A 25802-nucleotide genomic window follows, 5' to 3' on the forward strand; every position below is an offset into this window, starting at 1 on the left:
TGGCAAACCTGTTTGTCCTGCTTCATGATCACTTCATCCATGTCATCTGTTTCAAGCTGGTCATGTGCAACTCCCTCTAAATCTACTAGAGAAACAAAGGAGGAAAGGAGTGAGGAGACAGAAGTGACAGTCTAACTGGAAATTCCCATGAAATGAAAAGAGATCAGCAATGTGTGATTAGAAGTTTCCACAAAATAAAAAAAATAGTAGCTAGTAACAGGATAGTTTTCTACATAATTGAGGAGAGGAAAAAAAAGTAAGGTCCTGCTTGAATCAAATCAATTTCCAACCTCCTCCAACCCTGAAGAGCAGTTAAAATCTGCATGTGGATCATTAGTCTGCTCTGTGATGAAGGTGGGTGCAGAGGTAGGCGGCTTTTCCTGTAACCAAACCATCAGCAGTTCTGGGATATGCGCCTTCAAAAAGAAATATCGGCCTTCTACTGCACTGTCACTGGGGCGAATGCTACACAGAGAAAATATTGTACTGAAGAGTCAGAAAACTAAATGGGTAGGAGATGGTTGCAGAAGAAACAATTCCCTATCTCAGTTTCTCTTTCATGAAGAGTTAAGTGACTTCGCCAAAGTCATACACAAAATAATATAATAACGATAGGAATAGGCCCAGTTCTCCTGTAAAGTATGCAACGAGCAATTTGCAGCTGTTTTTTTTTTACAATACAATTTTAGCACGCTCTCCACATACTCGTTGTACATTCCCATGTAGCTTCTTAACTGTCAACTATGCTCTGCCTTAAATTCCTTCAGACAAATAAGTCCGACACACTTCAGGGCAATTCTTCATGGAAAACTGCAGTGTACAAACAGAACCTCCTCAGTCTCTCAACTAATTCTGAAGCAGAGTGCCCAGTGATATCAAATCCATTTTCAGGTTCACACGCTGGAGGAAAGGGATGCCATCCAGAGAGACTTTGACAGGCTTGAGAAGTGGGCCTGCATGAACCTCATGAAGTTCAATAAGGCCAAGTGCAAGGTCCTGCATGTGGGTTGAGGTAATGCAAGCACAAATACAGACTGGGAGGAGAAAGGACTGAGAGTATCCCTGAGAAGAACTCAGGGGTGCTAGTGGATGAGAAGCTCAATATGACCTGGCCAAGTGAGCTCACAACCCAGGAAACCAATCCTATCCTGGGCTGCATCCAAAGCAGTGTGGCCAGCAGGTTGAGGGAAGTGATTCTCCCCCTCTACTCCACTCTTGTGAAACCCTACCTGGAGTGCTGCATCCAACTTTGGGGTCCCCAACATAAGAAGGATGTGAACCTGCTGGAGCAGGTCCAGAGGAGGGGCCACAAAGATGATCAGAGGGCTGAAGCACATCTCCTATGAGGAAAGGTCGAGAGAGTTGGGCTTGTTCAGCCTGGAAAAGGGTAGACCTGGGTAGACCTTAGAGCAGCCTTCTAGTACCTAAAAGGGGCTACCAGAAAGCTGAAAAGGGACTTTCTAAAAGGGCATGTGGTGACAGGACAAGGGGGAAGGGTTTTAAACTATAAGAGGATAAATTTAGAGTAGAGATTAAGAAGAAATTTTTTTACTGTGAGGGTGGTAAGACACTGGAACAGGTTGCCCAGAGAAGTTGTGGATGCCCATCCCTGGAATGAATGTTCAAGGCCAGGTTGGACTGGTCTCTGAGCAACCTGGTGTAGTGGAAGGTGCCCCAATCCATGGCAGGGGAGTTGGAACTGGATGACATTTAAGATCCCTTCTAACCCAAATTGTGAAAAGGTTGACAAGCAAAACACTGAACAAAAAACCCATGGAAAACAATGCACCAAAACCCCAAGCTAAAAAGGTTTATACTTCAACACAATTTCTTCATAAGTTTTCTTCTTTTTAATTTTTGCCTTATGCTGCTGATGGTTAACAACCATGACTATTAGAGTGGATGTAAATTTTGCAAGACAGGTACCTGTTAAATAAGAGTTGTTAAATTAATTTACTGTGTGTTTCCAGCCTTCTGAAAATAACGAAGCCACAGAATCCTAGAATATTCTGAGTTGGAAGGAACTCACAAGGATCACCAAGTCCAGTTCTTCAGTGAATGGCCTGTACACAGATTGAACCCACTACCTTGGTATTATTAGCACCATGCTCTAACCAACTTGGCTTGGACACAAACTGGTGATATAGTCCATACACCTCAGTGATGTGTCTGAAACAAATACAAGGAGGTAAGCTGAAATCAATTACTTACTTTTGTGTTTGGAACGTGGGACAGAATGCACTTCTGCAGTTACAGTTTTTAAAGACTTGGGTGGTTCTTTAGGACCCCAGTCTTCTTCCCACTCCTTTTTAAATTTCTCCTCCTCTGCTGTTATCCTAGAGGAAAAAAATGCAGCTAGGAATTCCAAGTATCAAAACAACAAAATCAATATATACAGTACAATTATTTGTGTTTACTATGTTTGGTTTTTCTTTTAATATAAAGCATAATAAACTCTTCCTTCTCCCAAAGTAAATTCCTTTCATCATTCTTTTTCATTTACTAAGCTACTAAGACAATTTGCAAAATACAGCTATAACTAAGTATTTTATATTGAGACTTTTAAGGCCAATTCTATAAACACCTGCACAGATACCAAGCCCAGAGTGATACACTACAGTACTGACTGTCCCCTTGACTGAAGTAAAAAATATCTCTCAGCTAGTAATTTTTCATTTTTAGAACTGGAAGTACCTATTAGAAAAACAGTCAGTTTTAACTATAACACTGGATGACAGAACGTCTACCACATGCCTAAATCAGACATTACAACGGTGAATTATACCTAAAAAGTACGTATCTTCCTTCTATATCTTAGATCCATTTTGATGATTGCTTCCCAAACACATAGTTCTATGTTGCACTAAAAAGTGACCCTTCCCAGAAAGAACTAAATACTGTTGAAACACAAACCACGTTAGAGTTCAGGATTCTAGGAAAAAAATGAAAAAAAAAAAAAAAGAAATAAAAAAAGAGAAGAGAGGGGAATGGAGGGGTAGAGAGAGAGGGCAGAGGGGCAGAGAGAGTGTCACACTTCAGGACAAAGGAGCTTGCAGAACAACTAAATTACCTAGAAGGCACCTAGAATGGCACCATGATCTAAAAAAAAGGACATTTCAAAGGAAAACTCAGTCAATACCAAGTAGGTCACAACAGAAGTGTCATATAACCTAACAGCTTGTAGCTTCATATAAGGGGCCTTAAGTGATGCAAGATCTATTTTTGACTATAGCTGGTCTTGAACTGGTAAGCTGATATATGGTGCCAAAATTTACCAGGTCTTAGATATATATGATGCTATTTATACTTGGATTATCTTTTGAATTTCTAAATTAGCTAAATAAATTGAAAAAAATATTCACATGGGGTCAAAGAAGTCTTAAATCTGTAGCTGAGTTCAGTATTTAAATTTAGAGGAATAGTCAATAGCAGGGAACAATGGACAGAATGTTTTCCATTTCATTTAAATTTTACAAAATGGGGTTACATTGAAGTACACAGGGTTAGGGACTTCTGCCATTGAAGCACATTTGAAATTTTTTCCAAAAATGCATGCAAGACATCAAAAAACAGCACAGTAGTGACTTTATACAAGGAATTACTGCAGAAAGGATTTCTAAAAGATACCAAGCGGTGATCCTCACAAACCATTAATACAGGAAAGCATTGTGTTCTAGTGTAACTGCCTGTCACAACTGCTTATTAAATCTAAGCTTTAGATTTCATCTAAGTTCCTCTACTACCATTCTGCCTCCTCCTCACCAAGGAGATTGACACTGATTTAACATTTTGGTTTGTAATATGGAAAAGTTTTACAGTGCCTGAGCAGCACTTGAAAATTATACAAGGAAGTATAAAGTCATACTAGACGTTACAATGAGAAGGCCTCAAGGCATGAAAGCCCCCTATAGTGAGTAAAGATGCACTTAGTTCAGAAGAGCACTGCAGATATGCAACATTCATTATAACAGACAGGCAATCCGGATTTGGAGAGCAGAGTCATTCGTCATCTGTGATGGTCTGCTTTTATAGCAGCATTTGGCTTTTGCAGGGATTTCTATTATAGACCATAATAAAGAACAGGATTATCAGTTCCCCAGGAATTAGAAAAGGGAAAGGCATAAGAATTCATCCATGTGCTGCAGCAGAGCCCAAGGCCAGACTGTCAGAAAATTTTTCTCTTGTGACAGCTGGGAAATATATTCCTTTTTGCACCTTACAGATTCAGATCAAAAGAGATACTGTGTAACTTACTCTTCTTTCATGTAATTTCCCAATATTTAGAAGGGAAATTAAGTACTGTGAAAACAACAATATGTAATACTGGTTAATTTCAAACTTCCAAATGTAAAACAATGCTTAAGTTACAAATATAGTACCGACTATATTATGATACAATCTTTGAATGTGTCTTGTTCTAGAATCATAGTTTTTTAAAACCAGAATAGACTGTGAGCCTTTCCCAAAGGTGAAGCCTAGTCATGATGATGAGACTATGATAATAAAAATCAGATTTCCTGAATAAAATAGGTTACAGAACTGCCTGCTTTTGGTGCCACTGTTTTAATTAATTCTCACCTTAGAAAAGCAAAAGCCTAGTTAAAATTTATGATGACTGAAATTTCCACTCAAGTCAGTTAGCAGCACATAGTCTTTATTTTACAGAATCACAGAATATGCCAAGTTGGAAGGGACGCACACGGATCACTGGCTATGCACAGGACCATCTCCAAGAGTCACACCACGTGCCTGAGAGTATTGTCCAAACACTTCTTGAACTCTGTCAGGCTTGGTACTGTGATCACTTCCCTGGGGATCCTGTTCCAGTACCCAACCAAACTCTGGGTGAAGAACTTTTTTCTAATACCTAACATAAACCTCCCCTGTCTAACTCTACATAGCTTTTGTTGTCAGAACTGACTGACAGTCTGAAAAGATTATTAAACTCTGTTTTACAAATCATGAACAAACTACCTGTGTTTTGTTTTTTTAAAATATAAGGTAAGTGGATATGTCACCAACCCCCCGAGTATACGCATGTTTCCCAACTCTTTAGTGATTCTTTGTTTTTTCCCCGATCTCCTTCATAGCAGTACTAATTTTTTTCTGTTAGAATTAAATGCAGACAGAGTAAACAAGTTTAGAGACACAAAACTTCCTTAAGTTTAAGTTTCTCTATATATTAATAACATATTTTAAAAATAAGTACTCAACTTCAATTTCACATTGAATTTATTATTGTCATAAGCCTCATGTTTTCCAGGTGCTGATTTTCAGAGGAGTTTCCTATTCTGTAACTGTGGTGTACTTACTGATATGTATTGGACCCTGCATTTAGCTAAATGGAAACATTACACAATTTTATTAGAAAGGAACATGCAGAATGTTTTTACCCAGATCTAATATAAAAGAACTCTTTTTCAGGTGGCATTCTGCCTATGTCAGATTTCTACTTACTGCTCTATTTCTCTGCGATATCTCTCTTCTTCCTCTGCAGCCTTCTGGGAAATCTCCAGTTTTCTTCTGTAATAAGAGGAATTAGGACACCATGATAAAAATAGTATTTTCTGAGTAAGAACTTGGACAAAGTGTGTCAGCATATAGTTAGTAAAAGATATAGACAGTAAATACAAACATATTGGGGAAAATTTTTAGAAGTCGTCTTAAAGCTACCAAGGGTTCAGTATGCTTTCATAGGAACCCTGAGGTGATTCCTGACCATCTGGATAATAAGGACACTGAATCATAGAGGTATGACAGTCGAGGAGCAAAGTGACCCTTCTACTTGAGATGTGTTTGAATGACATCAGCTTTGAAAACCCACAGAATAAGCATTTTATTAACAGAGACTGCAACAGCAAAATCAAGTTCATCTAAACTGGCAATCTTCTCACTTCTGCAAGAATTGTCACGGAAATCACAGTGTGCTCCTGTCTCCCATGCCCTTTCCAAACCCAAGCTAAGACTGTCCTATACACAATCTGTCCCATACACAATCCTTACAATCTCTCTTTCTCTTGCTGCTCTTTGATGATTTTGTTAGTCTCCAGCGCAAGCCGCTTCTGATGCATTAACTCCTGGCGTTCTTGCTCACGGAGACGTGCTTCTCTTTGTCTTTCTTCTTCAGTCATGAACAGCTCCTTTCCCTGCAATCACAACCACCACCCAAATCAGTTGTGAGAAAAACTCATGAATGTAGTTCTTTTAGGAAATAATTAAAAAACCAACCACATGCTAGCACATCTGCCATTTCCTCACTTTTTCTGAGGAATGCATTCTGAAAGACCCTGAAAGATCTGACCACTTCACTCCAAAGAGCTATTCCAATTTCATCCTCCAAGTTACGATGTGCTTAACACCTCATAGGAGTCATGCAACAACAGTGTAGGGGTCATGCCAAACACCTGCTCAGTGTGTCACCCAGAAAAAACTTGACATTATACCTTCTTGAAACCTAACTGAGCAATGAAATGTCAGAGAACAGCACATTGAATGATTCCCAGTGTGAAGACAACTACACAATTACTGTGTTTTAATATTCTTATGCCTGGTTGCTGCGGAAAGGTACCGTCATTCAGGGAACCCAAACACAGGGAACACACATTCCCAAAACATTATATAGTTGATGTGTTTCAGTTGTTTTTGTTCCTGTTTCATTTGCTTTACAGTTAAGACAACACCACTACTTCCTATTCCAGAAAGATATTTCCATAGTGGAACATTGATAACATTTATCTAATTTTCATTTCTGAAATTAAAATCCCACGTTAATTAGGAAGGCAGGATTTTTCATGTCTCTAAGGTTCAAAGCAGACAGCTTAAACAAAAGCAGTCGTTGAAGAATAACTCCTGGTCTTTGCTAATGAAAACCAGGAGTAGGGAAATTATTTCCTTTTGCTATCTCTTCTTCAGTACAAAGACGTGTACTGAGGAAAGGAGAGACACGGAAGGTGAAGCAGTGTGGAACAGAAGAGTTCCATAGCAACAGCTTGTTGTTCTAAGGACAGAACCCCAGCGATGCATGCTGGAGTAGATCTCATCTTTTCTAACAATTGGTAACAGATCTGGAAGTTGAAACTAAGACCTTAGGATGTTGAGTTCCTGGAGCTTAATCATTGGGTCTGGAGCATTTTTTTAAACAATGTCTACAACATCTTTGGACAACTGCATCTTTTGTTACCATAGGAGCAGTTTAAATAAACCATTAGTTCCTTAATGTAGCAACACTCAACCCTTAGGAAGTAGCTGAAGTGATTTATTACATCTTTTTTCCCCCTATTTAATTCAGTTGCAAGACAATTAGAAAACACCATCTTTGATTAGTCTATGGAACTTGATTATCTTCTTGTACATAACTACACACTTTGCAATAAGAAGGATTAAGGTAGTTAAAACATTCAAACATTTATTAAAAGTCACACTGAAATCTATTTGAACAGAAGCTCTCAAACACGAGAAGCCATTACGATAAATTTAATTTCCACTGTAGAGGGAACTGTTTTGCACTGGCCCACAGTCATGAAACAGTTTTATTTGAGAACACTTTGGATGGTATGAAATAATCAAAAGCCGTTCAACACTGCCCTGGTTTGACAGAATTTAGTGGTACAGATCTTATAAAGAAGCAGAGGTTTAGTTTTTATAATTTTTACCATTTATTTGCCGACATAGGAATTTTCACCCATGTTCTGCTTTTACAAATATACTACTTACAGCACCTGCTACCACAGAGATGGTCAAAGTACGACTACTTTTGAGCACTCTGACAGCCTGCAAATTAAGACAAAACAAAAATCAGCCTGAAACAAGTGGTAAAAAAGGCCAGTATAAATTCAATGGAAGATGCTGGTTGTCAAGGTTGGAATTTCCAGAAGCCCCACCTGAACTAAACAGGGTGGTAGGTATGCAAATCTCCACATTCCCATGCTCAATTCAACCCCATGAGTTAGTAGCCTAGTATGAAAATCAATTTTTTGTGGCCAGGAAAATCAGAGAGATGTTTAATAAGCTGACAGCTACAAATTCAGGAAATTAGAAAGACTTGATCTTACCTCTTTATGATCCACGTTAGAAAAGTCCACTCCATTTACCTCAACAATCTGATCACCAACCTAAAGAAATTAATATAAATTTTAGTACAGATGCTAAGTTACTACATATATTCAATGAAAACAGAAAGAGATATGCTCTCTAACATCCTTAATACCATAATCATGGGTACTGGCAGAGCACAAGGAGAACAGACCAGAAACTGGTCAGGCTTGCACATCCTCCTATATTAGCATTTCCTATTGCCACTGCTTAAGATTGAACCCTGAGCTTGGCAGAATTTTGGTCTGACCCAGGTCATTCACGTTCTTAAAATTTTAGGAAACTAGCTTCATTTGAAACACAGCCAAAAGGTATTCTTTTTCCATGGCAAAAAACCCCAAAACAACAAAAAATAACCCATCTAGTCACTTTACCGTGATCCAGAATCCTTGAAGTCAAAAATACCAAACAAGAAGTCCTTGTGGTACCTACCTTGGAAGGTGACATACTCACCTCTAAGCCCACCTCTGCTGAAAGAGAACCCGGCTTAACATTGCTGATAAAAATGCCCGGTTTTTGTGTCGGACCACTGGAAATACTGGTAATATAAAAACCCCAAACATTTATAGGATGATACTTACAGACTAGTACAGTGTAATACAATGAATAGTTTTAGTTGTTTAATCAAAAATAACTTATGAGAAAAGAATATTTATGGCATGAGCCTACTCTGAAACAAACACCATAAAGGTTTATCATCCTGGTTTTTTATTTTTTACACCACAAAACTCTCATTTAAGAAAAAGCTACAAGAAAATTATTCAAGCTTCTAGACTTTGCCTTAGATGTTGCAACTAACATAGTATACTGACCTACACCTTCTAAGGGACACCAACAGTATCTGAAAGCGAGCAACGCAATGAAGAATTACTAATTGCTTGCATGTTTACTCACTGAACTGCAGTATACTCTGTGTATAAAACTGTGTTATTTTTTTAGGATTTCGTATTAGAAGCAAGAAGGATGTTTCAACCAGAGGAACATCTAGCTTAGAAACTTTAAGCTGCCATCTAAGCTGGGCCCAAACACAGAAACTACTTTTGTAGATTATATATCCAACAAGTGATGTTGAACCACCCTTCCAAGTTTGTAAATAATTTTTAGAAGTCTTTATATCCTCCAGATAACATGAAAGAAAACTCTTGGCAATTTCAACTACATATTCCTAAATACAAAAACAAATTCTACAATATCCCTTCTACCCCAAAACTTCCATAACTAATGCAAGGACAAGAGTCTGAGAATCAGAGAATCATATTTCTAAAAAACCCCTGCAGATTCAACATTAATTTTAGGAACTGGATATAGCTTTATGACGGTTTTTGTTTTGTTTATATCAGAAATTTTAACACAGGTATTTATGCTTTGTCTAAAAGTAAGTAATATATGCCACAGATATCCTGCTGTTGCAGTTTGCCTTTCTGATCCAATATAGATCTTTATTTTCATGATATCATAGCAACAAAGGATGGAAATAACTGCCTTGAATGTCTCATTTAATAAACCAGTGACATTAAATAACAAATGTCTACGCACCTGCATCCCATGCCTTTTGTACCTATCAAGCTAATGAAGACTTTCTTCTCCTTACTGTCTCTCCCTCCAGAAGAAGCAAGTCCAGCAACACTGCCCTTTGCTTCCTATAGAGGGATTAAAAAATGTTGCAGATATTACTCTGTCTTGAATTCATATCGACTACCATAAAATTTCCTATAGCCAAAATGAAACCCTGCCAACATCAAGATAAGATTCCTCCAAGGTCCTATCCTACTGGAAATGAATGTGAATTAGAGTCATTTCAGTGGATCTGCATGGCTAAGGTGAAAGACTGAACTTATCTATTTGGAGAAGATTACTTAAATAGTCAAACCTGGTCTTCAGAATAGGTTGAAGAAAAATTAGAGGAAAGTGATATGGCAAAATAATCATTTAGCTGTTCCCTGACAATAGGGCTGGAGAAACACACGATAGTGCTCGCTATTGAACTAAGCCTTTCTTCCTGAAAGCAAAAGAACAGTAATTGTGGTATTTCTTTTCACTGCTGCAACCCTTTGCATTCAGAGTTGTCATTCCTCCACTAATACACCTAATATAGGCAAAATAATCTGATAAAGATTTATACAGTGGAACTACAGGCTGGGAAGTCAATAAGCTCAAGCAAAATAAAGCACCAACTAATGAGTAAAAGCTATTTCATTTGTGTCCTGCCCTTTTCTTACCTAATGGTTCTAGAATAATTTCCCACCACAAAAAATGTTTCTAACAGAACACTTGTAACAAGATATTGCATCACAGAAATACAAACAGTAGTTTCTATGATAAGGTCATAGGAGGAGAAACTGTTTCAGAACCATTACAGATTTCCCAGAAGGTACGTTAATAAAATATTGATCTCTTACCCCAGATTCTGACACAAACTGATCTACATATTGCCATTTAAGGGGTTCATCTGCTGAACTGGAAGAAGAAAACAATTTAAAATAATGGTACAAATAAAAACATACTCAAGAAGCTACTTTTGAATGTGGTCTTCTATTTTGCATTCACAACTTTCTTTGGATACCATTCACAACAACTGGTATATTTGCCAGCAATTTAAATGAAACATCAAACAACAGTACAATTATTTAAGCTAGTAGAGTTGGTCAAATATAAAATTGATCAAACCTCTTTAAGTGAAACACTTTTAGGAAACTCTAAGAAAGACTGTAAAACAACCATAACAACTTGAACAGCTTATATAAATGTCTATGCAGACAGGTGTCTCCCATCACTAAAATTTCTGAAACATTCCACTTAAAGATTCAACTTTTCAACAAAAATTAAAAGTGGACAATAATTCTAAATTTTTCTAAGCTCTGAAGCAATTCTCAGATGCTACATACATAAAGAAGCAGTGGCTCTCTCTGTTAAGGTAGGTACATCGATAATTAAATTTCCAAGAAATATCCAGGAAAAACGAGGAAATAGAAAAGGGTTAAGGAGGCAACCAGCACAAAAAGTCAGATTCATCAAAGAAGACATCTGCCCATTTATTACAAAGAAAATGACACTTTAATCAGCATTCAAAACATTTTCATAATAAACACAGGTTCTTTGGATACAAATGGCTAAGAGAAAATAAGTGATCTAATTTGTTTTCACATGAAATACCCTTACCTTTTGACAGGTATCATGCCAACATCTGAAAAAGAAAAATTCTCTCTTAAGTTTCTACAGATCATCAGCAATCTATTAATAAGAGTCAGTAATCTATTAATAATCTTTGGTCATAGGGGTGATTTTTTACATTACTTACGTCTTACTTTTATGGACACTATTTTCTTTGTACGAATGAGGTTTATGACTTCTTCATGTGTGCACGATGAAATGGAATATCCATTTATACGAACTATCTCATCTCCAACCTCAAAAATGAAAGGGAGAAGAAAAAATAATTGTGAATTAATATTTTAAAAGGTTTTCAAGCAATAATACAATCTGGTAATAATTTTGATGCAAAGGTTTGATACTGTTGAGTTCCGAATACTCTCTGAATTTCAGGCAATGTTCAGATCAGATTTACTTGTATTTGTTTAGACTTGATATTGAACACCAAAAGGCAGATTAGTGGCCAAATAACAATTTTATAAATACTATCTAGTCTCTACACATCAGATTTGTACTCCACAGATTGCCTTAAATACAAGTGTCCATGTGTTAATTTAAATAATTTTGGAGTGATTTTCTTCCTTTACACTTCAGCAGTTTAACTTTGCTTTTACTATCTGTTTTCTGAGAGACCTTCTTAACTATTTTTGATCAATAGGAAACTTTAACTTGGTCTTATTACCTTGCCTAATTCCGGATTCAGAAAATGCATTATTTTAATGGTGTTTATCTCCTTGTTTTTTGGGGGGGACCATGCTAACCTTTATTGGCAATCAAATGGCAGCACCCCAAGAACATTCCCTGGCAGTGTTCAATTTACTAGTGTAAAATAGACAGGGTGGCCACTTCTACAAAATTTCAAATCTTATTTATCAGAATACAATCAAGATGATTCCCTTCCTCTAGTATAAATCCAAATTTGATATGCTATGATGACTAAACTAGAAATTTCCAAGTTTCTATAAACTCTGCCTAATGATCCCCTCAGCTAGGGAGGCTGAGAAGAAATCAGTGATGGAAACATTGCTCACTCCATTTAAGGTTGAACCTTATGAGTTGCTCAAGACTGAAAAATGCAGGTCCTGGTTAGACCTTTACTAACAAAGACTTTTACTTAACATGAACCACGTGACATGGCACTATGAAAACTAGAGCATGACTTCTTCCTCTAGGCACCATGAATAGATCAACTGCACAATAAGATATACAAATGATTACCAGGAAACGACTTTAACAAACCACTGACAGTATCTTCTTATACCTCTGTACTTTGATCTCTACAAGGACAAAGTCAAATACTTTGGCTTCACTGCTCTCTGGTCCTCTAAACTACTGTGAATATTTATTATGTAAAATGTATCAAAATTCCACGCTGATAGTTGACGGGACTTTTCTCATTAACATCAACAGCACAGGATTTTGTTCTTAATCAATGAAACTTCATGTGCCTCCTCACAAATGCGTCTGCTTTCATGGCAGCATTACCGCTAGTTAATGATTGCCTAAAACTTTCCATTTGAAGACTCAAGTTTCAAGCTCCCAAATTTCTTTTTAGGCTTAAGTCTTCCATGCTGGTATCTGCATCAGGCTGATTTCAAGTTTCAGCAAAGCTAAAGCAACTAGTTTTAATCAAGAAATCTGGGTGGAATGCACTGTCGTGCTCGTTAAAAAGAAATATCTACAATTATTTTGTTGTGAGGCTCTGTGCTTTCACTTTAGGTCTGGAGAAGGTCCTTATGTTACAAATTAAGACCACTATTTTTACAGCCTTAGTGAAGACCTTTATTGACCGAAAAGTTTAGGGGAAGAGGCAGGTTCATCATAACACACTTCATGAAAGTGAATAAAGACTGGTTATACTAGTTCTGATCTGGGGGGAACTTCCTCTTCATCCGCTTGTTTTGGGACTGTCAGTGCACCAGTCCATGGTACTAAGATCAGTTGTGAACATACTTTCAACTGCTGCTGCAGAAGATCAGAAAAGCTGGCTCTTCCAGAATGCCAGAGGCACAGGAGACTCATCAGACACATGAAGAAATGAGAAGCTTCATTCAGCCCTAACCACTCAAAAAAAATTGCCTTCGTGCAAAACCCAAACCCTGCTATCTGCTTACAGAATGGACTTCATAAAGAATTCACAAGACTATTACAATAAATATTGTAATCTTTAATGCATTTGTCAAGACTGTGCCACCTTGGATAACCCTGGGACCTATTTTTTTAACATAACAGTTTTGGTTTTTTCTTTTGAGTCAGATACTTCTAGTCCAACTTTACTGTCACTGAAATGACAGAGGTAGTGGCATCAGTCTCAGTGGTCTACTATGGCTGTACAGACCAAATCACACAGTGTATCCACTGTTTTCTCCATCACACAAGGCTGATGGGATATCTGTGACTGAAAAAATTGAAGTCACAGTTCAGGTATTAGCTTCCTTGTACCTTGGTAACAGTTTTAAGGAAAAGAAAAAGGCCATAGCTGGAGATTCCTCCGTTGACACTGCACAGCTCAGTGCTGAAGGCCTAAATTTGCATCACCAGATTTATGTGAGAGGAATGAGTGGAACTGGGAGTAGGAATTCCTCAATATAGCCTGTGTCTTAGAGGTTGTCACATTAACTCACACTGTTACAGGTCTACCCTTGCGTGACAGGACATTGGGCCGTCACCTTCTGTCTTTTTTCATATGTAATAAGTACTACTGAATCTTCCTACTGTGATCTGTTCGATTGAAAAAATACCCCACAAACAATAAAACGAGAAACTACCCACTTATCTTCTTTACTTGTTTCGCAAGCTTTTCTAATTCTTCTGAGAAGTGCCACATGCTCTGCAATATTACACAAAACATTAACAACACATCCAATCTACCATCATAGCTCATGTGGCACATTTTCCACTGAAGATGAAGATTTTTATCTGACACAAAACAGCATCAGAAGGCTACAAAAGCACAGAAAACACAGTATGCGGCTGTGCTGCAGGAGAGAACTCACAGGCAGGGGCAAAACAAGAGGACTGTTGTCTCCATCCCCTGACAGTGGGACATCCGCTCCCTCTGCTGGGCATTCAAAAAATCTCATCCAGGGCAATGGCCTGCATTCTGAAGAGCTTGAATGTTTTTAAGCCAGCCAGACTTTTAAAATTGTCTTTAATAAGAGCAGAAAGTGGTCAGTAATGAAGGGTTTTGAACGTTCAAACTGTGGTAGAAACGCAGAATCTGACAAGGCAAAGCACATGGGATCTGCAGTCTAGAGTTGCACAGTTGATAGCTCTCACTATGAAAGAACACTCACTTAACCCAACTTGTTCCAAACGTTCAAAACCACATCCATTCATCCCACAAGTCTGGTAGCAATGCAATTACAGTCCTCTTTTTCCTGAAAATACACCACTAAATTCTAAGCTAGTTCCCCACCCCAAAACCAAGAAGGTTTATCTGGAACAGGCTCCCCAAGGACATGGTCACGGCCCCAAGCCTGCAAGAGCTAAAGAAGTATTTGGACAACACTCTCAGGTACATGGTGTGATTCTTGGGGCTGTCCTGTGCAGGGTCAGGAATTGGACTTCAATGGTCCATTTGGGTCTCTTCCCAGTTAGGATGTTCTACAATTCTAAAAATTTATTCTAGAACTGTTTCACTGCCCTTGACACTTAGGAAACTCACTATGAATAGCATGTTTTTAGGACTGAGATTAGAACTGGAAGCAAAATGGCTCAGAGACAGTCAGACTTGTGGTACTGTGTATAAAGACTCGTAAGCTCTACAAACCATAAAGACTCTCAGCCTATTTAGGATCCTGATGGTTATACTACTAGGAAAGCAAGTGGCCTCTGCTTTTCAAAGGAAGGTAGAGTTCCTTAGTAACAAAATGCTTTCTCCATTCCCAGCTCTGGCCTCTCTCTGGATTACTCACTTGGAAAAGTACTGGAATTCTGTGTATAACTTTTCTCTTGATCTTATGTATTGGGGGGAGGGGTGCTTTTTGTTTGGTTTTTGTTTAGTTCAAGATCCCTCATTTACTCACATCTTCCACATCATGCAGGCTGTAACAGACCATGGAGTCTGGCTTTGCACAAACTCAACTCTTTAAAAGGATAACCTAACAATGTTTTTAACTGAAATGCCTTAACAAACAAAAGTACCCCGGTTTCAGGACTGCAAATGTCAGTGCCATCATGGGGTTTCTGGATCAGCAGAACTTGTGCTGCTCTGAGGATGTCATCATTCACTAACCAGTCATATCTGTTAGTATTATATCATCTCCCTAAGAGGCACACACTTACAAAATTATAAATGTACACAAGAGCATATTTTATTTTTCCCTCCTGTATAGGAACAAGCTTTCCCCATACAGATATTTTTAATACTCCTCTATTAGACTGTCATTTAATTTCTGAAACTCAGCACTCTTCAGTCAACCTAATGACATTTGTATTATTGACTGACAATTACTGATGGTGCTTTAGAAATAACCCAACCTAGGCTGAACTACAGGAGATGTATAGGCACAAAACAAACTGCTTCTCTTTAGGACACTTGAACAGTTTCTCCTGAACAAAGCTGTTTAATACTAGGGTAATTAATAGCTGTTTTCATATATTTTGTTACTTTTGAACTGGTACCAACCTAATGAATCTGAAGCAGTAGAGACAAAAGTCTGCAGGACTGAGTAGAGTAGAACACTAACAATTACTTTGGTATTATATATCACAGTTTCTCCTTTCCCTATTAAACAGGCAGATGACAGGATTTTTATATAAAAAGATGCAAACCTAACTTTTCCCAAGAGAAATGCCTATTATTTGCAACCTTTAACATAAGAAATATAATATATAGTGCTTCTAGGAAATTGAAGGGTTTATATAATAACATCAATTGTTTCAAATTTCACATTTTGTATACTTTGACCACTTTCATCATTCATACCAATCTCCATCTCTTTGTATTCAACAGAATCCCCACACACATAAGTATCAGAAAGCAGGGGGGGGGGGGGGGAAGATGAAGTACATTTCTCCATGAAAGAACAAAACACTTGCAGCCTTTTAGAGAAACTGTAGTCAAAAAAGGGTCAAAACTAGAAGCACCACAGTGAGCCTCCATGATTATTCAGCCATTTAAACGTAACTTGGAAAGCACTTCAAGGAGAAATCATGCAAAATTAACTGGAATTTTTTTAAAGCAGCAGGATGTAAAACTGACGGTATAATAGAAGATCATTATACCTTTCTCAGACAGCATTTTTAGGGTAGAAAACGCGTAGAGATCTAGTTAAATAAAGCAGGTAGGTGAAATTTCAGAAGCAGTTGGCTTTACTGTGAGACAGCAATTTAGAACAATGGGCTGCCTGTCAGGTCTTGTTATTCAGTGAGGTTCAGAAAGTGCCTAGTGCCGCCTATTATTCAGGCACTTTAGGCTGAGTTTTAACACCACATATCAAAAAACAGAAATCAGGCTGCAAAGCAGGAGCTGCAAAGCACCATCTGCTCATATTAATTCATATAATCTAAGTCTAAAAAACTCACAGTCAGTCTCAAGTATACTCCCCCTTATCATCCCTGCTATGTGTGCAAACTCTAACCATGTCCTGAGTTGCAGTATAGCTTGTACAGCCCAGCCCTAAGATCCTTTATAATCCCACTCATTGACACTAACATGTAGTGCAATGACCTCAGTCACAGCCTTTTTGTGTACTGAGAAATCAGGAAAACTGACATCCTTAGAGTAACACAGCTGAGCTTAACTCTTTATCTAGTGATCGTATCAAAACATTAGTCTGAAACAAGCTGAGAAGCAGAGCTGCAAAACAGCATTAAGATGTACCTATTAGCATGACAATTTAAGACAGTGGCTATTAAGTCCTTTATTGCTCAGCATCATTAATGCCTTCCAGTATTTTCCAGGAGATGTTTTCAAAAGCCATATAAGCAACTGGTCTTTGTCTTTTTCTCAGTTTTCTAGTATGGAAGAAGGATGCAGCTGGAATATCTCTGATGAGCTAAGCACAACCCAGGAACAACTCTTGTCTACACTTCCCATTCTCACTGTCTAACATAGTAGATGAGGTACATGAATTCGTGCAGTGCAAACTCTGAGATGGTGCATTAATGCCCTTTTCTGGAGTTACCAACTGGTAAATCCCAGGCTTAAAAGTAGGTTGACAACACACACAGCAAAGTGTTTGTGGTGTCCTAAAACACCCCCTCAGCTCTAATTACATACAGAATTTATGGTTTTGTTCTACAAAGGAGTTTCTAAAGCACCCAGGGAGCCAGTCATGCATCAGTCCAGAGCAGACTGACAGAAGATGGGACTAATTCAATGGTGATCCTAAATCAGATATACAGCTATCAATGCAAAAACAAAAGGGCACACACACACATGTAAAGAGAGAGCGGAACAGTTATTTAAATTTCAGAAAGCTCTCGGCATGAGTTACACAAACGTGGAAACCTAACTTAACTGCCTTATTGACAGAGACTTATTTTTACTTTTTAATGTAGGAGAGTCATGGCATAATGCTGAAGCATATCTACAAAAGTGTAGTTCAATCAAAGACTGCAATAAGTCATGCCAACCTAGTATATTTTGTACTAATATTAAACATAATCCTTAATCATCAATACTTTCAGCAAATATTCAGACTCGACAAATTAAAATTAGTCCTTCCACTCAAACTCAGACCTTTAATACACCTTATCAGATTCAAAGTCATAGAAAGATGCAGACATCTGCCACAGCAATTGCTCACTTCTCTCTTCACTAAGTAATGCCACACTCAAAAAGAAGCCAAACACTCAAAACTTGCAAATTGCAAACTGCAATATTGCAATATTGCATATTGCAAAACTTGCAAAATGCAAATTGCATAAGTACTGATTTAGAAAAAAAATGTTCCTATACATAATTATTTTCACCAACCTTGTTGGCAGGTTTGTGTATCTAAAATGTAATCACAGAAAGTGCAATTCTATGCAGTACAAAGGACACTGGAAATAGTTAAAAATAGCATCTTTCTTTTATTGCATAAACCAAAACCTCCACAATTTATACATGAATTTCAAATAAACATTCCATTACAGAAATTATATCTGTGCAAAGTGGAACTAACACTTTTAGTATTTATAAGACCTATTCAGAATTTGGCAATGTAAACGACTCTTACACAGCCTAGAGATCTTTCTTTCCATCTGCGTACATTTAACTGTTGCTACTCATGAAGTATAAACATTCCAGAAAAATCTTTACTCTTCACAAATTATCATATCCCAAATAAGATAAAAAAAAAGGTTTACATATCACTAAAAATGGTGACATGAACAGTGTTACCACTTGTATAATGGTATTGGCTATGGCACTGACTTACATATCTTACGGATTTTATTAGAAGAGACAAAGAGCTCCTTAGCAATAGTAACTTCTAAATGTTAAAGAACAACCCTTAGTGCCTAACATTACATGAATATAATTCTCTTACCTGAAGTCCAGCATTGTCTGCCTGTCCTCCTTTAACTAACTGGGAGATGAAGAGGCCACAGCCGAATTCCAGTCCACCTCTCACACTTATTCCAAGTCCTTCAGGATTCAAACGATCCAATCTCACCTCTTTCAGCTTTCTGCAAAAACAGAAGATACTTGACTGTTCAACTGAGTAACACCTTGTAGCAAATATGTTTCATATGGAAGTTAGACATTATTTTTCCTGCTATATGAGTCAGGCATTTAAAAAAGCAAGTTAACTGAAGTTTGCATGGATGTGTGTTAGCTAAAGACATCAAGTATTATTCATATGAAAAGAAATCTGCAACCACTGAATGTATCTGCTTCCAGAGGGCTAGAACTATGAGAATTTTTTTATTACCAAATGCAGGAAAAACAAGAAAATATTTTTTTTTACTCCTTTATCCTGCTTTTACTAGATTAAAGCAGGTGGCAGACGATTTCAGGTAGCTGTATTTCTAGCAAATAAATCAACAGTAAAATAACTATGCCCAGCTCAACATTAAACCAATATTTTACTCTGAACTTACCTGGAAATCCAGTATTTCCTGCTTGATTTAAGTCAGTTGCATTGTTCTGCATTTTCTTACCGTGATCGTTTGGGTGTCAGCTGATCATATTCCACCTGGTGTTTTAAGGGGATAAGTGGGCGGATAGCATCAAATAGAGGCAATCTGCTTGGCTCATTAATCACGAGTTTTAGGTCCCCCACAAGCACTGGAAGATTCATAGATCTGCAAAAACACAGTGAGAAAACAAGCACAGGTAAACAACCCAAAGCATTGTTTTAAAAGTTACTGTACATGTGGCTTCAATATTTGCATGTCCTTTCAAGCTACTCAAAAAGTTATTTATGCAGATATTGGTTTAGCCAAAGCAAAATAGTCTCTCAGAAAGTAAGCCTTCTGTAAGTAAAAAAGAATAACAACTACTTGCTCCAAAATAACTGAAGTCTTCTATACGTTGACTTTATCTTTTAAGATCATGCACATCGCATTTATAGGTGACATCCTTAATTTCATTCTCAGAGTCCCCACAAGATTTATGGAACTGTTCAGAAATAACTTTCCAGATTAGACATACCTGCCTACTAGATTTTTGTTTCCTTACCAGTTAGGAATCCTTTTTAGTAAATCTAGGCTACAGGCTCCTTTTTTTCCTGAACTTAGGGGACTGAAAAATTGTTTCAATCCAGGAAAAAAAAAATCACAATACTCCATTGCTAGAGCAAAGACTTGGCTTAAATTTTAATTTTTTTTTTCCAAATCAAATTTGAAGGACGATCAACCAATAAACAAAACCTATTGATAACTGTCAGTACTGTGATAGTTATACATCTTCAAAATATACTTTGTGAGTGGAGGAGCTCCCTAAGGTTCAGTGGAGTTATCCCTACACAATATCCAGTTAAATTTACTCTGTATTATTTCTTGTTCCCTTTCTTATTATTTACATTTCCTGACATACAGTATTATAGATTAGAGGTCAAATACTTCTGGAAATGGTATTCATAGTGAAGAAGATATTAAGTCTTCAACAGCAACTGTATGTATGACCTGGAATATTTCACCATGTATTTCCAAAAAGTGATACATCATAAACATACATTCACAGACATACTGAGAATTTTGCCCAAGTTACTGCAATTTTGGAAATTAAAGAAAAGTTGCTATAAGCATTGTTAATTTTCTAACTGCAAGAAGATTTTAAATAATTCAGAGCTACTGAATCAATCAGCTTTCCAAACAACAGCCTTTATGAATGGAAAAGCAATTAGACAGACCTGAGTGAAACTGAATCAGATATGCAGTTGAATACCCCCATAACTATAGCTCAGGGCAAACATCAGATGGAAACGGCTACATTTCAGTCAGCTGAGATGCTATTAATTACGATATGAATGGAAACAGTGTCTATCAGAGCCACTTCTCTATGATGAGTGGAAAATACATTCTCATCTTCTTTGAAAAACAATGGATCAGAGACTGATGTCATTTGCAATGATACAAGTCCGAAGCAACTGTGGTTTAAATCAGTTCAGCAAAAAGATTGATAATAGGCCTATCACCTTACCATTTTTTTACCGTTGTGTTGTAATAAGCCAGAATCATTACACATGATAAACAGAGTCCAAGACTAAATTTTTTCAGCTTTCTGAAAAAACAGTTGCGAATTTTTTATCTCAATACTTAGTAAAAATTTCTGCAAAGCAATCTCAACGGAAACCTCTGTAGCAAATAGGTAACCATTATTTGCTTCCTAAGAACAGTTTTATCATCCAGGTGCTTCCCCTCCCACACCCCCCACATATGAATCCACCAAATTCTTTTAGAAAACTACCAAGTCAAAAAACCAAAGTAACTTTATAGGTACCTACGGATTATACTGTGAAACCGTAAGATGTCATTAAACAGGATAAAAACTATTACTTCAACTAATTTTTTAGTAGCATACAGAAAGACAATTTAAAATCTTTAATATTCACTCTTTAAATTTAAAAATATTAGTAAAATTCTACACAAACACATATAAAGTTAGATCTTACTGGTGGTACATCCGTAGCACATCATAAAGATAATCCTTCTCCGCTTCATTGTCAATTAATAGATTAACCTGAAAACCCAAAGACATTATCATAAATCTCTGACTGAATAGCCACAAATGTTAAACATAAGAGAGTTTCACAGATTCTTAAGCTATAGAGCAAGGACTTCATCAAGGAAAGACTTTAAGACTTATATTTAAGATAAATAACTTTTTGCAACAGAGCATTACCTCACGAAGTCGCACTTATAACAAGACTTTCTAAAACTAGTATTACAACAATTGGACAAGGTGGCAAATGCTGATATATATCTATGCAGTGCTAATATTATTACAATAATATCATATTTGTCTTACCTGAAAATCACTGTACTGTTGAATAAATGTCTTCAGAAACCTTTTTGGCCATTCATTAATGTAGCACATGCTGTCGCAGATAAAACCACTACACTGATGTAATTTATATTCTGTTGTCCAAACCACCAGTTTCAGGATCTCACTTACAACATTATGCAAACTGCTGCATCTCTGTTCCTCTCTGCTCCAGCTCTTAACTGATAGAACTTGCTAGTTATTCTTTCCTCCCCCACCAATAGTACATTTACTTAAACCAGTGTCATGTTACTATGCCGGCTCTTGGATAATTACAGTAAATTAAAGCAAAAAAAACCCCAAAATTCTTATATGAGGAGTTCAATTTATATTCAGTGATAGTGAGACCCCCACTAATCTTACTTGCAGGGAGAGGTCACATCACAGTAGTTTTACATCTGAAGAAGCTTGATGTTTAGGAAAACTATTTACATCTGACCTAAAGGCTAATATTACTGTGACGGGAAGACTGAGGAGCAATTTGCATACTTAAAGAAAGGCACTTTCTTTCTAGGTTTGCAATGGTTTGCATTATGTTCTAAACTCAATACATGCTTCACATTCCTTTTGTCCCACGTAGCCCTCTAAAGCCAGTAAGACTTCACATACAGGTTTTCTGTTACTTGTCTCCTCTGGAAAAAAAACACTTTCAAAACACCGAAAGGTCAAAATTCTACATGCAGGTCAAGACTGCTTGACAGTAATACTAGTGAACAAACTAATTTATTCACAGTGAATTTCAAAGCATAGAGGATAAAGTCTGCTTTAAAAGGAAATAAAACAGTTGCAATCAAAACTGACTGGGCCACAATACTGTACACAGACTCAAGGTGATACATGTAAAACTGAGTCCAGCATCCATTTTTCACTTCCCCAATAGGAAAAATATAACATATAAGTCAGTTTTGGCTCTGGTATACAGAACTCAATTTCCAGTGCTAGCTAAGGTACTTTATGAGTAGTGTCTCATGAAGAACATTAAATGTTTAAGCACATCAACCCTACACAGCTAAGGGCAAAACCATCACCATCTCTTCTTCTGACGGAGAAAGCAAGGAGTAACAACATTACATTTTTCTCCTGATATGCTAACTGATGGACACGCCCCCATTCCCACTCTGGAAATGGAGATCCATATCTAAATTCTGTTTTTTCTTCTCACAAAATGGTCAGTCTTGCTGTTTGATTCCTGTACTTCTCACCCTGCACCAGCAACTTCCTCATCCTCTGGACAAAAACAAACGACTTCTTATATATTTAGAATGCTACAGCTGGGTTAACCCTCCTGGGCCATCTCTCCAAATGGGTCATTCTTCTCCTGCTGCCCTCTATTCCACCATCACTGCATCATAGCCACCTGCATCTCTTACCATTTTCCTAATTCTTAAATTCTTTGGGATAGAAACTTACAGTATACATATGTTTTACCTAGGCTTATCATCAGCTTCTAAAATCTGACTCAAATTTCATAAATCCTAAAAAATCATGGGCCCCATCTTCAAAAAAAAAAAAAAATACAGTGGTGACGTGGTGTAACTTGGATCACAGAAATATTTCAGTATATCTCTATTTCAGAAGAAAATAATTGTGGAGGTATGGGATAGGTATATTTTCACACCTTTTAAACCAAGGATATTGAAAAAAACCCATCTGGACACAGCCCTGGGCAATCTGCTCCTGGTGGCTGTGTTTGAGCATGGGGTTGGAGCACATGACCTCCAGAGGTCCCTTCCAAACTCAGCATTCCTGTGATTATTTAAACAGTCCTCACTGTAGTAGAATTATTTAAAATTCTAGAACATAAATAGTTGTTGACGCATTACTGCAGAATATGCACTGTTTTTCATAAAAATTAATAAGAAGTGTTCACAAAACCTGCGTTTACATAAAAAAGAAAAACTGAATCTGTCAACAAGTCTACATAAGTTTATTCAGCAAAATAGAAGTTGTGGGGAGTAAAAAGCACTTTTTGGTGTGGAAAAAGTTCAGATGCACTACTGTAGAACAAACCCAATCTGTCAGGTTTCAAAGAATAATATACAATTCTATCTAAGGTACACAGAGACTGAAAAACTATTAAAAGAAAGGAAAGAGCTGGTCAATATATTTGGATATATTACACACATTACACTGGTACTTCGTTGATAGGGAAAACTGATTAAAATTTCTAAGAAAAAGAAAAAGGAAAGTGACAAAGAAAACTCAGATCCTATGGCAGAACATTTTTACTGGTTTGTCACAGAAAAAGCAAGCATTTAAGCCTTTGGATGCTACAGAGGCCACTAGAAGCAGGATGATACAAAATAATTTAAAGAAAAGACCTGTTACAGTATCCTCTAACTAAGATAAAGTTTTCAGTTATATCTGCATCCTACCTATTTGCAGTAAATACATCTTACGTTATCAGGGTGGGACTTGAATGATGTATGAATTATAGCAGCAATGAAAAGGAAAAGGTTTAAAGTTCAAGCTGGTAACCATCTGCCTAGAAACCAGAGTCTTTATAGATACATTGCACAACCCACTGCTGAGTTATACAGTAATAGGTAGCAAGGCAGAAATAATGTGCTAGATGGCTACAGTCCTTAATGTTTTTGAACTTCAGTTTGACATAAAAGTGTTTTTTGCATTCCCTCTACTTCAACCTAACAATCCCTTAGTTAATGGGTTTATTACCAGGCAACAGATACTTCTATATAACATTACATTACTTTGAAGAAATTGTGTTTTCTAGCTGACTAAAAGAAAACTGAAACAAAAAAACCAAACCAGACCAACTATAATCTCTTTCATAAAAACAAGTAAACAAACAAAAAAATCCCAAACAAATAAACAAAACCCCAAACCCCCAAAGCAGTACTGAAAATTTTAATCTGAGAGAGTCCTAAATGGCTTTGCAAAAAACATCTCTTAAACATGCAAACTATTTTCCTCCTCCTTTCCTTAATTAGAGCCTTTTGAGCTTCCTTTGCTCATACAATTTTGCGCTCTCCTGAGCACTTATTTAACCGGGTAAATGACAAAATGACGTGCCAGGCAGACCGAGCAGCTCCATGTATCAAATGCATTTGCACATGACTGCACATGCACAATTGCAGTGGGGAATGTTAAGGTGGAACTGGTTGCTCGCAGGGCTGGGATGGGCACTGCCAGCGCCTGGACTTCAGCACCTGCGCTGCTGCCTTGCCCTGAGCTGGACCGGGCGCGACGTGGTATTAACATAACACATTCAGTCAAGCTCCGGAAAAGCTCCTGCGCTGGGAAACGTTCTTCCTTTCTCTCCCTCCCTTTTTAGGGGTTTTAACTATCCTCTCACTGCGCGGAAAAGCGGGCAGCAGCCGCCTAAGTCCCCCGAACTTCTCCCTTCCCCGCCGCTCCCTCCGGCAGCGCCGCCAGCCCTCCCCGGCGCCGGGAGCCGTTCCCGGGCCAGGGGGGGGCTGCTCTGCACGCAGCCTCCGCTGGCCTCGGGGGGGCGACCCCGGTCGTCCCCGCTGCCTTACCTTGTGGCGGAACTCTCGGGCGACCCTGCGCTCCATCGTGCGCGGGTGCGGGCGGGGCGGCTGCGCCGGCGAGGCCGCGCCCCGGGGCGGTGGGAGGGACGCGCTCCCGCCGCCGCCTCCCGCATCCTCGGCCTCGCTGCTCCGCGGGTACCATAATCTGCCTGCCGCCCACAGCTGGGGCCGTTTGCGGCCAAAACGACAGAGAAAGTAAAATTTAAACCCCCCCCCCCCCAAAAAAAAAAACCCCACACGTACACGCACGCCCCCGCGGAGCGTTACCTGCTCTTTTCCCTGGGGTGGATTCTACAACCGGTGCTTCTCGTACGGCACAGAGCTCCCAATCCAGACTTGTCTCTTGTATTTGTAGGTATGTATGTTACGTCACTAACCCTAGTTAAGAAAAGCAAGAAGATGTGAAATTTAAAGCATACTAACACCTGGATTACAAAAACAAAACCCAAAACAAAACAACCAAACAAAAAGACCCAACCAAGCAAAAAAAAAAAAAAAAACAAAAAAACCCACAAAACCCCCACAAAATCCAAACAAAACCCAAGCCCAAACAAACAGAAAAATCTGCTTCAATAAATGACCGTACTGTAAATAACCTCAAATTATTTTTTTAAACGTAAGCAGGGTGA

At 37.9% G+C, this 25802-nt stretch overlaps 1 protein-coding gene across 4 annotated transcripts in view; it reads right to left on the bottom strand.

Moving 5' to 3' along the window:
- Positions 1–25232, bottom strand: part of LOC113950915 (harmonin-like) — a 48651-nt gene extending 23419 nt beyond the window's left edge. For 2 of the 4 annotated variants that reach the window (XM_027651314.1, XM_027651315.1), the window contains exons 1-15: positions 25162–25232; positions 21291–21358; positions 19336–19479; positions 18723–18861; positions 11390–11498; positions 11251–11275; positions 10491–10548; positions 9628–9731; positions 8545–8629; positions 8052–8111; positions 7714–7770; positions 6004–6146; positions 5458–5523; positions 2212–2336; positions 9–85 (exon numbers count right to left, since the gene is read on the bottom strand). In XM_027651314.1, the coding sequence (XP_027507115.1) occupies positions 9–85; positions 2212–2336; positions 5458–5523; positions 6004–6146; positions 7714–7770; positions 8052–8111; positions 8545–8629; positions 9628–9731; positions 10491–10548; positions 11251–11275; positions 11390–11498; positions 18723–18861; positions 19336–19479; positions 21291–21358; positions 25162–25197 (1296 nt within the window). In that variant the 5' untranslated portion in view covers positions 25198–25232. Of the gene's footprint in view, positions 1–8; positions 86–2211; positions 2337–5457; positions 5524–6003; positions 6147–7713; positions 7771–8051; positions 8112–8544; positions 8630–9627; positions 9732–10490; positions 10549–11250; positions 11276–11389; positions 11499–18722; positions 18862–19335; positions 19480–21290; positions 21359–21646; positions 21912–25161 lie in introns of those variants that run through there. The other 2 variants (XM_027651313.1, XM_027651312.1) reach the window with 2 other exon arrangements.
- Positions 25233–25802: the final 570 nt, after the last annotated feature.

This window comes from Corapipo altera, unplaced genomic scaffold (assembly GCF_003945725.1).
Source record: "Corapipo altera isolate COAL_440 unplaced genomic scaffold, ASM394572v1 78, whole genome shotgun sequence".
NCBI classification, from domain to species: Eukaryota; Metazoa; Chordata; class Aves; order Passeriformes; family Pipridae; genus Corapipo; species Corapipo altera.